Source organism: Balaenoptera acutorostrata, chromosome 16 (genome assembly GCF_949987535.1).
Source record: "Balaenoptera acutorostrata chromosome 16, mBalAcu1.1, whole genome shotgun sequence".
NCBI lineage: Eukaryota > Metazoa > Chordata > Mammalia > Artiodactyla > Balaenopteridae > Balaenoptera > Balaenoptera acutorostrata.
The window spans coordinates 2,902,501-2,918,720 of NC_080079.1; the positions used below are offsets into that span (position 1 = coordinate 2,902,501).

The 16,220-nt window shown below is 49.9% G+C and overlaps 1 protein-coding gene and 1 long non-coding RNA gene across 12 annotated transcripts in view; one reads left to right on the plus strand and one right to left on the minus strand.

The window, feature by feature from the left end:
* Positions 1-7,296, plus strand: part of EBF3 (EBF transcription factor 3) — a 117,461-nt gene extending 110,165 nt beyond the window's left edge. For 2 of the 11 annotated variants that reach the window (XM_057530578.1, XM_057530580.1), the window contains exons 13-17: positions 476-653; positions 1,633-1,821; positions 2,214-2,411; positions 3,454-3,566; positions 4,668-7,296. In XM_057530578.1, coding sequence (XP_057386561.1) covers positions 476-653; positions 1,633-1,821; positions 2,214-2,411; positions 3,454-3,566; positions 4,668-4,685 — 696 coding nt within the window. In that variant the 3' untranslated portion in view covers positions 4,686-7,296. The remainder of the gene's footprint in view (positions 1-475; positions 654-1,632; positions 1,822-2,213; positions 2,412-3,453; positions 3,567-4,667) is intronic. The other 9 variants (XM_057530582.1, XM_057530584.1, XM_057530581.1 and 6 more) reach the window with 6 other exon arrangements.
* Positions 6,711-11,416, minus strand: LOC103013519 (uncharacterized). Its single transcript, XR_450241.2, has 4 exons — positions 11,195-11,416; positions 10,183-10,414; positions 8,212-8,265; positions 6,711-6,828 (listed from the first exon to the last, which is right to left on the minus strand). It is a non-coding gene; the product is annotated as an uncharacterized LOC103013519 (long non-coding RNA).
* Between the last annotated feature and the right edge of the window lie 4,804 nt (positions 11,417-16,220).

Consider the following 16,220-nt stretch of genomic DNA (forward strand, 5'->3'; position numbering starts at 1 on the left):
AAAATTACCACTCGGTGCCGCAACACAAAGCAGAGGGGCTTTCTCCAGGAAGAACCGTGTCACGGCCTGTCCAGTGGATTCAGTGGCGGGCAGACTGGGGCTGCTGGGGCTCGGGCGTCTCTGGGGAACAGAGACTCGGGGGGACTTCCCTCTGGACGTGGCCCCGTGCCTCTGACCCCGAACCCAGTGCCTTCCGTGCTGCCCTGGCCCCGTGCATCCCTCAGGGGCCTTTGCGCCGTGGGTGCAGGAGGAACAGATGGGGTATTAACAGGTTCTCCTGAGGGAAGTTCTTTTCCCATTAAAAAATACGTTCTGTCACAGTCTGGACCAAGCGACAGTGGGATGCCCCTGCGGCTTGCCCAGCAGGGCCAGGTGGAGGGCGCTGGGACTGTGCCCCCCGGGGGGGGGGTGTGGTCTGTGAGCTGGGGGCAGGGGGCCGGCCTGGCCTGGGTGTGACGGCCGCCTCCCGCTCCAGGAGATCATCCTGAAGCGAGCGGCTGACATCGCCGAGGCGTTGTACAGCGTCCCTCGCAATCACAACCAGATCCCCACCCTGGGCAACACCCCTGCGCACACGGGCATGATGGGTGTGAACTCCTTCAGCAGCCAGCTAGCCGTCAACGTGTCAGAGACGTCACAAGCCAACGACCAAGGTACGCTGCGCGCGGGCCGCCCCTTCCCCAGACGCCCAACCGGGGTGGTGGGACTTAGCTGCGGCTGGCTGTGCCCTGAGGCCGGCGGGGACGTGGGCAGCGCCCCGGGCTCCGCAGCTTTGTTCGGAGAGGCCCTCGGGCAGAGCCCGCTCAGAGAACCCGGAAACCTGAGGCGGCGGCCACAGTGGCTGCCACACGGTTTACTGGTATTTGCTAGCTGTTCCCTTGAACTGATTCCTCAGGGGCTTTGCTTCCCTGGAAAGGCTGGGATAAGCCCTGGGATAGCTGTGACGTAGGGAGCCGCGGACCCTTCCTGGATGCGCTGCACAGGGGTCGGGGGGTGGCATTTGGTTTCGGAGCTTGGAAGGAGTACGCGGAGAGAAGCGCCCGCTCCCCACCTGCACCTTATCCTTTTCCGGCCGCTCTAAAGCCTGTGCAGGCAGCGATCTCAGAAAGCACCTGCCCATACGGCCGCTCGGCTTCCGTTCACCCTCATCCCGCGGCGGGAGCAAGGCCCCCGCTCCCCCCCACCCCGCGCCGACAGAAACAGCAGCCATAGAGACGAAGACCCTGGAACAGCCTTTCCTGGGGACTTGCGGCCACAAACAAGCTCTCCTTGTCAGCCGTGGCATTTGAAGGTCTGCAGAGGCCGAAAGCTCACCTAGCGCGGGGGGACAGCCCAGGAATCGCGCCGTTGATAATTGCTTCTAAAGAGGAACGTGAAAGCCGCTGACGGTTAGATCGAAGTGCGCTTGGGCCGGCTGCCGAGGCCGCCGGAGACAGGACGGGGCTCGGCGAGGATGCTCGAGCAGGGCTGGCGTGACAAGGTTATCTGAGCTGGCGCGAGGCGCTGGGGCTGGAGGAAAGCATACGGTCAATTAAAAGCGTTTAATAGATGATAGAGGTTTGCGGGGAAACCCCCCCCAAGTGTCTCTCCCTGATAATAATGTTATTTTTGGCCGGGGGGGGATTTTAACAGTCGGCTACAGTCGCAATACAAGCAGCGTGTCCCCGCGAGGATACGTCCCCAGCAGTACTCCCCAGCAGTCCAATTACAACACAGTCAGCACTAGCATGAATGGATATGGAAGTGGCGCCATGGCCAATCTAGGGGTCCCGGGCTCGCCTGGATTTCTTAATGGCTCCTCCGCTAACTCTCCCTACGGCAGTAAGTGTCTGTTTTTGTCACCCGTCATCACACAGATTCATATTCGCTGCAAAGTCAAATGTGTGCGTTGCTTGGATGTTCTGTGGTGTGAGCTACTGGATAAAAGGAAGGGTGGCTCTGGAGGCTGGGCGTCCACGTGACGACAGTAAATTGACCTAAAACGGGCCCCACGCGGTCACATTGGAAACCCAAACAAAATCGGCACCAAATGGGGCCGCCCAATTGGAAACGAAAGTCCAACGCGAGAGTTTGCCTGTTATCCAGAGAGTGGCCAAGCCAGAAACATCTCGTGCTTGCTCTGTTGGCCCGACGCTCCAGGCGAGGCCCTGGAGCTCTCTGTCGTGTGGCCGTGCCCGGCGTCGCGCGTCCTGACCATGTTTGCTTTGTTGCAGTAGTGCCGTCCAGCCCTACCATGGCAGCCTCTTCGGTCACCCTCCCTTCAAACTGTAGCAGTACCCACGGCATTTTCTCATTCTCACCTGCCAATGTCATCTCTGCAGTGAAACAAAAGAGCGCCTTCGCGCCCGTGGTCCGGCCCCAAGCTTCCCCTCCTCCTTCCTGCACCAGCGCCAACGGGAACGGACTGCAAGGTGAGGGTGCGCGCTGGCCTGAGGCCGCGGCCGGGGAGCGCCCGGAGGGCCCCGGGGCAGGCCGGGCTGGGCCGCAGGGCTGGAGTGAGGGGCTCTCCCTGGGGGCGGGAGCTCCGACCTTCCCCCGGGCTCACCCGCGGGCTCCCGGCAGGGCAGCCCTGGCTGTTGCATGTTCTCCTCCGTCTGCCGCAGTGCGACACCCACCCCCCAACCCGCTGCTCCTGGAAACGACCCCCCTCGTTCAGTCCCCACAACTGGATTCTTCCTCTTGGTGGATGAAACCCGTTTCCTCATCCTTCCGACGTGACTTAAGTGTCCCCACGGTAAAGCGGCCCATGCCTGCAGGGAGTAGAACCTGCAAGGGAAGGAGAACGGGCCGTGGTGAAGGCAGCGGGGCCCAGGTTCCATCCCGTGCAGCCGAGAGCGTGGGCAGGCGCAAGCCTGTCGCTCCCCTGACTCACAAGGCAGTGGGACAGCCTCAGGCCTGGGGTGGTGGGTCACGGTGCCGCCTGCAGCACCCACCTTGAAACTGGCCCGTTCTCACTGTCCCAAGCCTGAGCCTTTATTCTCAACCTGGTCTAATGGACCACGGGGCGCACGAGGCTGTGTCGTCCTCGGAAGGGTGCGTGCACCAGTGCTGCACGGGAGTTGGTTTTCCAGGAGATTTCTTTCAAAGACGCGAGAGGGAGAAGGTCCCGCCCAAGGGCAGCGGGAGGCCCCGCCTGGCACAGCTGCCCACAGACAGGGCCGCGCGGAGCGGGCACCCAGCGCCCGCCCGGTGCTGGGGCCCTCTGGGCAGTGGCCGGTGGTGCGCGTGGCAGGCGGGGCTGCGTGAGGGCCCCTAGGCCCTGTGAGCTTGCACGTGGCTCTTGGTGACTGACTGAGGCCCACAGGCTCTGAAATTAATTAAGTGGCCGTCATCTGGCCTCTTTCAGACACCACCTTTGGTATATGCTCCTCCCGGTGAAAACCAAATCCAGTTACTCCTTTAAAAAAATGAATCCATTCAACCAGTATTTACTGAGCGCCTACTATGTGCCAGGCTCTCTGCTGGGTGCTGAGGACGCTACCGTGGAGAAGACAAACTGGCCCTTTTGTGAAGTCGGTGGCCTATTTCACTTTGATGAACTAATGCTCAAAAAAGGAACTGGAAAGGTATCAGTGATTTGAAATAATTGTCTGCACAACACCTGTTAGCGTGAGAGGGACGCCCAGCCCCGAAGGGCCGCCGACTGGCCTGCAAGCCAGCAGCGGTCACCAGACCACAGGTGCTTAAGAGGCAGGTGGCTGGGCGCCAGGGCCCTGCCCGCCGCGCACTCGGTGCCGGGGCCCATTGAGAGGTGGCGTCACGTAAGCCGTGTGCGCACACAGGTCTTCCAAACCGTAACGTTGTAACGGTGAGTCGGAGATAAATTAACAGTGCTGAAATTAATGAGCTGAGAAATTGAAGCTCCCATCACTACGTGAACAGATGTATTAATATGTTATACATAAATTAATGAGAATGATCACTCTGACAAAAATTGAACAAAACACTAAAGTTACGAGATTTTAGATGACATCTGTACCCGGAGTTCACTGGGAAGCACCTGCTGCACTTGGCATCTTGGCCCAAGTTTCTCTTTCCCTCCAAGAAGAGGAAGGACGCGCTCCCTATGGTGGAGCCGTGACTTGTGTCTCTTGAGGGCCCTTGGCCCTGAGATTGCAATCAGGTGGGCTGTGAGTGGCTTTGATCTTGGCAGGTCCGCGACTCACCATTACGATACAGAACGATCAGCGGAAGGTCCAAGGCAGGGGCTGAGAGCAGAGGGGAACCCAAGGCGTGTCCAGTTTGACTGACTTACTTAGGGAGCGAGAGCTGTGCCCGGGTCCCAGTGGCCCGAGAGCCGGCCTTGGCTGGCGTCACAGAAGTGACCGGGTTGGTTCGGCATCTGTCGATGGAGGTGGCCTCCGGGGAGTCTGGGCCTCCGTCTGCTATAAGCCAGCCACTGACGTGTGTGGGCAGAGGCCCCTTCACAACCAAAAAGGCCAGAGCCGTTCCCTTTGCCACATGAGGTCGTGGAGTCGAGGACCCCGGGGACCTGTCCCCCACGAGCACCCCACACCCCCTGAAGTAGGTGCCTTAACCGAGCCCACGGCTGGTTAACGGAGGATTGTGCAGACCCACTGTCACTGCCGACCGAAGCCCAGGGAGGCCCCCCCCCAGCCCCCCACCCCGGTGAGAGGCGCCCCTGACCTGCCCCCTCTCTCTTTCAGCTATGTCTGGGCTGGTAGTCCCGCCAATGTGAGGGGCGCTTGTTACCTCCCGCCGCGCCCAGCATCCAAGGACGGACTTCAGGGGACACGTTAGTACATAAGAGGTGCTGATGGAGACCGTGTCTTCAGTACATCAGCAGCGGTTGAAATGCTACAAAAGACTTTGTTTAAAGATTTTATTTAAACTATTAAGAATCAACACACAAACGACGTACTTCTTCATGAACAATTCCATTTTATTGACTGAACTTTTCTCATATTTTCACGTTTCTCAGTCCTGAAGAATAAGGAGAACAAAGCGATGCCTATTTTGTATAAAGTTTCTGACTCCGTCTTGGCTATGTCTAGTACTTGCTATGTGTTGGGAGAAACTTTGTGAATGCACCATTTTGATGATCATGAAACACTGATGAAAAACGCCTCCAAACATTTTTCTGTACTCATACTTAGATTCACAATGGTTGTGTATCTCTATAATGTGAAATATTTTTTTGTGGTGACAAAAGGGGGCCAAGGAGGTCTGAGCCATCAAACTGGAAGAAAGGAAGACTATATGATTAGGAGAATTGGGGTGGCAGGGGGGGGAGGGAGGGTTTATCGTTGCTTAACTTCATCTTAATGAAACGAAACTTTGTAACTTATTGTAGTTAGAAATTGTAACTTTGATATTGAATTCTCTTGCCTTCAACAAGCACACTGACAGAGGAAAAAAAAAATGCTACTGTCTGTTGGTTAAAATATTCTCCCACTGCTAGAGCTTCCTGTTAAGCAAGTGTGATCTGCGACATTTTTTTCAACTTTTGCTAGCACTGTATACTATTGCATTCTTAGGCTACTGTGAGGTCCATGTTTCTTGTACCAGAAATTGTCCTTTTGACTTCTAGATCCTTCTTCCCTGATGTGTTTTGTATGTGGTTATAAAATTGTAGACTTTTGTGATTTTGCCAAAGTTGTAGCTAAATATTTATACACTTGTCTTGAATTTTTTTCAGATCCACTTAAATATTTAGAAAAAAAAAAACGAGTTTTATTCCTTATGCGTCTTATAAGGAATAAAATGGTCTCCATTCAACACTTACTTACTTTTCCATGAACACTTGCTGTTGCTAAGGGACTTTATTTTGTAACATATCAATTATAAATATTGTATTTATCTTTGAAATTTTGTACATTGCTTTTCCCACCATTTTCGGTTCCTTTTTCTTGTCTGCGTTGGTTTTTGATCATGGCCTGGTGTTGTGATGCTGGGAAGAGCATTAGAGCCAAGAACTGTTTGATCTGTTTCGTTCAGTGAACCAACATCCTTGCATTTCATTTGTACTTCCAAAATTTGCTATTGTTTGTTTAGACTTTCCGTCCTTTTTTTTTTTTTTTGAGGAAAAGTCAAATTCATTGTTTATTTTTATATTATTTTTAAGTTATCTGAACAAATACTTTTGAAGAAAAAAGAAGTTCGTTGTATAGTCACAACAAAACGGCGCCACCCGCTGTGACAAACCCGCGTAGATCCCGTGCACGTGGAGCGGCCACGGAGAGGCGACCCCGTGTGGGGCTGTGTCCTCCTTTTGTTTTATTTTTTTTGTAGAATGTAAAAAGTCATTTTAGCTGCCACCCATGACTTTGCCACATAGCTGAACTGTGTTTACTGGAAAAATTCAGAGGCCTAAAGTTTAAAATAAAATTTACTTCTGATGTTTTAATTAAAATGTTTGCCACATTAACTTCTCTGATGCCTTAAAAGTGGACTTTATTTAAAGAATCTTTGTGCCGTTTGATCACAGGCTTACCCCACAATTGTTAATCAGTATTTCATTTGGAGATTTACGGTGTAAAACACACGCACGCACACGCACAAGCCCGGAGACCCCTGTGTCACTCCTTTCTGCATCTGGTTCTGCTGTGTCCTGTGTCCTACCAAGCCCACCTCCGATTCAGAGAGGTTTCAGGGGACCCACAATCACCCCTCATTTAAAATTCCTTTTTAACGTTTTTTGTGGTCAGAACCCAGCAGCACTGTCTGTACTGTTTAAACTGGAATGACCTCCTTCAGACACCGTACCTGTTCATGCCAAACCTGCGGTGAGACCAAGAGGGTCGTTTTTTTTTTCCCTTTGCAGACACAGCACAGCAAAGTTTTTGCAAACTGCAGCAGAAGACAAATCTAAAACAAAAAGGAGGGACTTTAAAAAATTTTCTTGACAAAAACCAAAACAAAACAATGCAGGACTTAAGAAAGTGTCCATTCAAGGGACTAAATCAAAGAATCAGAACGTCCCCAGGGGTTAGCGGGTCACACTCTGGCCCTGTGACCAGCCTGAGGAGTCACTTTGGAACTCAGTTGCCTCCGTTTTATTTTGTATAAGTAAGGGTTTGATCTAAAAACGAGCTCACGTGTGCACGCTAAGGACGTTCGCAAGTCTCCTCGTCCCTGCACTTGGTTTGTGTTTTAGATTAATTAGTCGCCCTCATGGCTTCATCGTCTCAAAACTGAGCGCTCCACTAAATGGTAGATTTTACTGTTAAAGACCCTACAATAAGATTGTTTTATCTGTACATTTTTTCAGATATTTAACTGTATAAAAATGTTCATTTTACACAATATTTAATTAAAGTATTTCTTGTCTGTGAATTTCACTTTGGGTAATTTGATCTGTTTTGATTATTAAAATGGCTTCGCTCAACATGCAACAGTTACATTGGCTGGGTGGGTGGGGTTGATCTGCACTCCCAGAGCTCTCTTGGCCAGGATGAAAACGGTTCATAGAAGAACCTTCTCCAGGGTTATCCGCCCTCAAACGCTCATCTAAGCTGCACGGAGAGTTCCTTGTAGTTACTCAGATGCCTCTGGTCCCCAGAGGGGCCACCTGTACGTGCTTTGCACGCCCGCCGGCACGTCGGAACATGACTGTGGGTCAGACCTGGGGGCCACGGCAGCACTGTGGCCCACAGACAGTCTCGAGACTCGCTGGGGCCTCGGTCACCCCCGCCCCTGCCCCTCCTGCCTCAGCCCTGCTTCTGAACTGGAGGTCTGGCAGGTAGAGGGCAAGCACTCTGGCTACTCCAGACATGTGCTCCTCTGTCCCCGTCACCATGCTCCACCGGGACAAGATCCAGCTCGGAAAGCTCCGGTCGGACGAGCAGACACCAGGGCTCTGGACACCAGTGCCACTGAACCCTGACCTGAGGGACGCCGTCGCCAACGGCAGGTCCACGGCCGTGCTGTGACAGACCCCATGCGCTGCGCCTGCCCCTGGGCCGCACAGAGGTGTGGCCAGTGGCACGGCTCTAATGAGATGCACCGGGGCTCTGATTTTCGCAGCTCCGCCCGGCTCCTGTGCCTTTTCAGCAGCCCCACTCCGTTTCATTCTGTAGTTTTCATTTGCTCCTCAATGAAAGGCTGGTTTTGCATGTTTTGGCTTGCAGCTCTCCAACACATACACATAAGTGTGATCCAAATTAGTACTCACAAATGTCATCTTAATTACTTGTTCTGCCGAGCAAAACAGGGAATGATTATTCAAAACATAAAGAAACTTGTGAATACCTTTTTCTCCTGTCAATGACAATCAGGTTCCTCTGATTGCATTCTCGTTTCAGCCTTAAAGAGACAGCAAAGAAAGAGGCTCATGGGGTACAAGGCTGCAGCCGGCCCCCCACCCCAATTCCCCGCGTGCTGGGGACCAACCTCACCTCCTTCCCTACTCTGAGCCGGTGCCAGCGATGCCTGCTGAGGGGCGTGGCAGGGGCTGCCTCTGTGAGCTGCTTGCCTGGGCCCTGGGACCAGCGGGGAGGGAAATTATTTTATGTTTGTGTTTTGAATCCGAATTGAGAACTGCATTCTCTCCAAATGTGTGCCAATTATTGTCAGGCCACCTTCCAGGGTCTTCCAAGCTTTTAAAGATTATTCAAAGCACTTGAAATGGGCTTCAATCTAATGCCTCATTTCATTGCATTAAACAGCCTAGTTAATAAAGAATCGATATATTCAAAGGGCAAGGTTATCTTTTGTCTATAAGGGGTGGTGTCATTCTGAACCTTTTATAGTTCAAATGCTGAAAAAGACCTCATGAAATCCATACTCATCAAGCGGGTCAACAGGAGCAATAAAGAGGCCCCTGAAAGGAAGGGACGCCCGCCCTCCTCTAAAACAACTCCGGCCTTATCTCCCCGCTCGGCACCCAGAGAAGTCCTCAGCAAATGTCAATTTCTCATCAAGACAAGAGGCTGCGATGATCACTTTTTCCAGAGAATACACACAATTAAGAGAATGCAGAGGGGCGGCTGCGGCGGGATTTGTGGCTCCTTCTGTCCCCACGAGCTGCCAGCTCCCTCCCAGCAGATAATAAGAGTTGTTGATAACTCAAGTGTCAATATGCCAAAGAGCGAGTTCTGAATGTGAGTCCTTGTGTTTTGAGCCCGCCCGGCCGATCCCAGGCCCCGATAACGGCACAGCTGCCAACGGACACCCCGGGTTGGCCCTCACAATTAACGCGATGAATAAATCACACAAAAGAGTCGGGATGCTTTATACTCGGTGAGACAATCCCCTGCTTTACCCTTCAAGGATTCCTTTTATGTTGGAATAAGGTTGCTTTTAATGAAATTTAAACTCATCAGAGGAAATCAAAAACCTCCAATCAGATTACAAATTGATTTTTTGGTCATTTGTCGTCCCCGGTATAGGGCTGTGGGTTTCACGGGGAGCGGGCCGCCGGGCCGGGGCCGGGGAGCCAGCACGCACACGGCTCCCAGCCCCCGGCCTGGGGACAAATGGGAGCGGCTCCGGACCCCGTGCAGACTCAGACGCGGTCTCCCCACCGCCCGGGTCTGGCAAAGTGGACCCACGACGGCAGCAGCTGCCCGTCAGCTCTCAGTCCAGCTGAGGCTTAGCCCGGGGGCATCCTCGGTGGAACCCACAGTGATTTCTAGGTCTGCAGTCATGATCCGCTGAGGGCGGCCAACAGAGACACGTTCTCTTGGGATTGCAGTGAGTTTTGGTTCGCACCCGCCACGCCCTGGATCTGCTCTGTGCCACGCCACGTGGAGCGCGCCCTACACCCCGAGAGCTTACGATGTGGGGTGGAGAGAAAGCACGGCCCGTCCCACTCGGCCATCCAGTCTGAGCCCAGGCGTTCACTCCTGAGCACAGCCGGCCCTGGGAGTTCTCCCAGGGAGGCTTCTACGGCTGCTGCCTCCCAGGGGTCTCCTGTTGTACCCTGGAAGGACTCTGAGTTGTCTGAGGACAAGACAAGGCCGTGCTTTCCTCACCTTCCTATCTCTACGTCGAGGGCACCCGGTCGAGGCTGCAGTGTACCACCGAGTATCCGGGACTCAGTGTGGGTCCGTCGGAAGGATGGGGCCCGGGACAAGATCAGGGTAGGGTTCCTTCCTTCAGGAGGGAAGTGAACATCACTTTTGGTTCAAGATTCCTCAGAAACCACCTCTTAAAATACAATTTCTCAGCGAGCAGAATACCCAACACCTTCCCAAATAGCAGATAAGCGTCGTGCCTCACCCACACGTGGCACCGGAGGGTCGAGGGACACCTGTCACAGGATCCTGTTTGGCCGACCCGTGGGGCTCTGTGCTGGATCTGGCTCCCCTCTCTCCGGGTGACAACACTTCAGTTTGCAGGGGGCAGGTGACCGGCCCAAGGTCACAAGGCTGGAAGGACCAGGGCCCGATGCCAAACAAAATCTCCTGTCTCCAAACCCTCCGTTCTTTCCCATGATTTAGGCTTCAGAGACCTTCAGGAATTAATGAGAGAGAGAGAGAGAGAGAGAGAGAGAGAGAGAGAGAGAGAGAGAGTGAGGCCATCTGGATGGAGTGAGAACCACCACACCTCCCTCCCAGCCAAGTCAGGAGGGCACGTGCCCCAGGGCTCGAGGGGCCTGGCTCAGCCAGGCCACCTGGACAGGCTGTGAGATGGAAACTGGTCTGCCCGGCCCAGTATTAGCTGGAGCACAGGGCACGACCAATGTCACCGGCTCACAGACCCGAAACCAAGGGCAGAGGCTCAGGTCCCCGGGGCCTTTGCAACATACAGGAGGCCGGCAAAGAGCTGCTCCCGAGTGCTTCATCCCTGCTGTTCTCAGGTCACCTCATGGTCCACATGGTGGACCCACATGGCTGGGGAAACTGGACGCCTGTGTGTACCAGGTGCCCCTTGGGTCCACGTGGCATGTGCAGTGCAGGCAGAGGAGCCATTCACCCGGCGCAGGGACAGGAGAGGGACAGGCTGGGGCCACCGAGGGGCTGGACTGCAAGCGCTGAGCCCTTTGGCCAACCCCCAGCCAGGGCTCAGTAAAAGCTTGTCACCATTCAAGATGACAATGGGGACAGGACAAGGACATGATGAACGGAGAAGGTCTGGGTGGTAGAGTCAGAATGAACCACAACAGTCAGAGGCACTGGGCAAAACAGAAACAAAGTATCAGAAGCAAACACCAGCACAGCACGCATCACCCTGCCCCTCAGACCACGCCCACCGCTGTGCTGATGGTGGCCATGGACCACAGCTCACTCACCTGACACGTTCCCTCCTACAAGGGACCAAGCTCTTCACTGCCTTCTTCCATGACTGTGGGACCAGCAGAACCCAGGCTGGCGTGGGGCTGCAGCCACCAGGGGAGACAGAAAGGGTCCTGCCACAAAGGGTTTATCTTCTCAGTATGCAACGAGCTTTTGCAAATCAGTAAGACTAGAAGGACATTCTGGAGAAAAATGGGCAAATTCAGTCAATACAAGTGATCGGTAAACTTGGAAAATATACTCAACCTCTCTTAAAAATGCATATCAAATTAAAGTGAGATGAAAAAGTTTTTTCACCTATTAAATTAGAAAAGATTTTTCTTAAAAGCTAATACTCAATCCTATTGATGGAGAAATGGGCATTCTTAGAGTTGTAGAAAGAAGAGCAAACCAGTGCAACCCTTCTAGAAATAAATTTGACATTGTATCAAGAGACTTAACAATGTTCATATCTTTTGATCCACTAATTCCACTTCCAGGAATCAATCTTAAGGAAATTATCAGAGATTAGACAAGACTTTAAGTGCAAGACTGCTCACCATAGTAATATTTATTTAAAAAAAAAACTGTAAAGAACCCAAAAGTCTAAAAACTGGAATCGTTCATTGAATTATGGCATAGCCATATAATCGAATATTGTATATTCTATTAAGCTATTAAGATCATGTTTTTGAAGTACATTTAATGAAATGGTAAATAGTAATGACATAAAATTAAGTGAAGCAAGCATATAATACTGTATACATAATTCAAATTTGTAAATTTCTATGTAGCAAGAAGGCAAGAAGGAAAAACATATATATTTAGAAAAAATATTAGTTAGAATTACAGCAATAGCAGGCATACTTGGGAGGTGAAAGCTTACATGCTACATGCATGCTTTCCAAGTTTTCTGCCAAACAGACATGCAGGGTCCTGGGGAAAACACTCCCGTGCTACCGACTCACCACCCTGCCTCTTGCTGCCGGTGAGGAGGCAAGGGCACCTCGTTTGGAGACAATCCAGTCGTTCTAGGACACTGAGGCCGGATGTACTGTGGGTGCTGGCGTCACAAGGCCACGTGGAAGTAGAGTTGAGACTGACATAGTAGCAGGAGACCAGAGACCAGGAAGCGGGTCCACCCTCTGAGAGTGCAGGACTGGAGAGGTGCACAGAGGGGTGGAGCCTGCGGCCACAGGGTCAAGAGAGACAGGACCTGAGGGAGAGATTCCCATGAAGCCCAGCTCGACTCCCTGCTCCTGGCTTTCCCAGCATCTTTTGGGGTCTGATACTAACTTCACTTTTACTTGAACTTCCTTGAAGGGATTTCTGTTGCTTGCAACCAAACAATTACTGACCAAATTAGGGAGAAAAAGTATTTTAAAGTTAGTGTTACAAAAAAATCTAAAAGAACTTGAGAAGTATTAAATTTAATAAGTGAAATTTAGCAAGACTGATGAATACAAGGTCAATATACAACCATATTTCTATAACAATGACAGTTGTTGGAATTTTTAAAATTATACAGTTTACAATATTGTAAAAATATCAACAGCTAGAAAGAAAGCTACCAAAGTTATGCAAGATGTCTGCACAGGAAACCACAAAATTATTGAGAGAAATTTTTGAAAATCTTAATAAATGGACGCATATACCATATTCATGGATTGGAAAACTACATACTGAAAAGATGCCAATTCTCCCTAAAATGATCTATAAAGTCAGTGTAATCTCAGGCCCCACTTCCAAATACCATCACGTTGGAGGTTAGGGCTTCAACATATGAATTGGGGGGGACACAAACATTCAGTCCCTAACACTGTGCAAACAAGATTTCTTATGAGACTATAGTAATTAAGACAGTGGGGTGCTGGAACAAGACTAGACAAATGACCTAATGGAATATAAAGTTCAGAAGCAGACTCCACGTACATGGTCATCTGATTTGTAACAAAAGTGACACTGCAATGCAATGGGGAAGGGTGGTCTTTTCCATGAGTTGTGCTGAGTGTGTGGATATGCACACGGTAAATGAAGTGACTCCCTCCTCACACACGTGAAAGTGCAAACCAGGATGGTTGGGGACCCTAAGATACGATGACTCCCCAGCCATGAGAAAGAGAGGAATAGTTTCAGGGACAAAGGGAAGAGGCAGTGTTAAAATCAAAGTCAGGAGAACTCCCAGGACCTCTGAACTGAAGTAGCAATAAGATGGAGTGATGAGAAGCCATCTGTCTGGGTGGCTGGTGAGGGCTGGGACTTGCAGGAGGCAGGAGGGCCTTTAAAGGTTGAAACAAAACCAAACCCAGGGGGCTTCCCTGGTGGCGCGGTGGTTGAGAATCTGCCTGCCAATGCAGGGCACACGGGTTCGAGCCCTGGTCTGGGAAGATCCCACATGCTGCGGAGCAACTAGGCCCGTGAGCCACAACTACTGAGCCTGCGCGTCTGGAGCCTGTGCTCCACAACAAGAGAGGCCGCGATAGTGAGAGGCCCGTGCACCACGATGAAGAGTGGCCCCCGCTCGCCACAACTAGAGAAAGCCCTCGCACAGAAACGAAGACCCAACACAGCCATAAATAAATAAATAAATAAATAAATAATTAAAAAAAAAAAAAGCCAAACCCAATTCCCTTCCATCTAACTCCTCGGGTTTGTTCACCTCAGTCTGCATCAATGCCACAGACAAGGTAGAGATCTTGAACTTTGCATCTGCTCTTGCAGGGAGTTGGTAGAGCAGGCACTCTGAAAAGATCAGCTGTCCAGAAGCACTCGAGATGCCTTCAAAAAGACTTATGAAAGGTCTTTATCACTGAAAGAAATTTAAAAAGATCTAAATAAATGGAAAGCATCCCATGTCCATGGACTGGGAAACAATACTGTTAAGATGACAATGTTCCTTAATTAATTTACAGATTCAATGGAACCCCTTTCAGAATCACAGCTGGCTTCTTCACAGAAACTGACAAGGTGATCCTGAAGTTCATATGGTATTGATTGCACAGGACCAAAAACAGCCAACCATCTTGCAAAAGAAGAACAAAGTTGGAAGACTCCCACTTTCCTATTTTAAAACTTACTACAAGGAAACAGAAATCAAGACAGTATGGTGCTGACACAGGCTAGACATACAGATCAATGGAATAGAATTGAGAGTCCAGAAATAATCCTACATATGTATAGCCAACTGATTTTCAGCAAGGGTGGGAAGACGATTCAATGTGAAAAGAATAGTCTCTTCAACAAATGGTCAATGGGAGAGTCACAAAGTGAAAGAATGAAATTGGACTCTTACCTCACACCATATACAAAAATTAAGTCAAAATGGAGCAAAGACCTAAAGGTAAGAGCTAAAACTATAAAACTCTTAGAAGAAAACACAGGAGTATCTTCATGATTTCAGATTTGACAATGAATGTGACACGAATTTGGCAATTGTACAAGACACAATAGATGTGACACATCTTAGATGTGACACCAAAAGCATGAGTCACAAAAGAAAAAAATGGATAAAACGGACTTCATCAAAACTAAAAACACCTATGTTTCAAAAGACACTATCAAGAAAGTAAAAAGACAACATCAAGAAAGTAAAAAGACAACCCACACAATGGGAGAAACTATCAATACTTGAAAATCATATATCTGACAAGGGACGTGTATCTAGAATATAGAAAGAACATTTACACTTATAAATAATAATAAGACAAATGACTCAATTTAAAAATGGGCAAATGATTTGAATAGCCATTGCTTCAAAGAAAATATACAGATGGCCAATAAACACATGAAAAGACTCTCAACACCACCAGTCATCAGGGAAATGCAAATCAAAACCATAATAAGATTCCACTTCACACCCACTGGGATAGCAATAATGAAAAAGTCAGACAGACGCAAGTGTTGACGAGGATGTGGAGAAATAAGAACCCTCATATAACTGCTAGTAGGAGATGGTGCAGCCACTTTAAACAGTGCAGAGGTTTCTCAAATGGTTAAAAACAGAGTTACCAGTATTTCCACTCCTAGGGACACACCCAAGAGAAACGAAAATACATTCATGCAAAAACTTGCACGTGAACATTTATAGCAGCATTATTCACAGCAGCCAAAATGTATAAATAACCCAATGTCAATTATGAATGGATTTTCAAAATTTGGTATAGTCATACAATGAAATATTATTCAGCCATAAAGGGAATGAAGTGCTGACACATGCTACAACATGGATGAACTCTGAAAACATTATGCCAAGTGAAGGAAGCCAGTCACAAAAAAACACGTTATATGTTTCCATTTATAGGAAACGTCCAGAATAGGCAAATCCACATAGACAGAAAATAGATCAGTGATTGTTTAGACCTGGGGAACATGAGGGGTTAGGGGATGATAGTTAAAGAGACATGGTGGGGGGGGGGGTTCTTTCTGAGATGAAACAAATATTCTAAGATTGACTGGGGTGATGGTTGTTCATATCTGTGAATATACTAAAAACCAATGAATTGTACATTTTAAATGGGCAAATTGTATGGTATGTGAATTACTTCTCAATAAATTGTTAGAAAAAAGTCTTGTGGTTTTAGCAAAGCATCAAAAAAACCCCACCAAAAACCAGCATTACTTTCCATGGAGAACTGCTCTTAAGGTTTTTGGTTTTCTGGGGAAACTGTATTTCCTGGAGAAAGCTGGTAGGACTCAAGTCCCAGGTCAGCACACAGGAACCACTGGATTCCTTGCAGTTTTCCCCCTTTGTGGGGCAAGGGTCCCTCCCACCCGTCTGCTCCCCGGGAGGGGCCCCTTGGAGTCCACATACCTTAGAAGGGGAGGCAGTCACATAGGACCCTACTCAGCATCTCCAGGCCACGGAAGTCAAGATCATGGCCCTCGACTCCTGCCTGGGGTGAGGCAATGCAGGTCCAGGTCCCTGCCCCCCCGAGTCTGGCCCTCCATGGCCCAGGTGGGATGGTCTGCCCCAGCCCTGGCCTACATTCTGCCTGGTTCATTCCTCTCAAGGCTGTTTGCAAAACACGCATACACAGGGTGCCT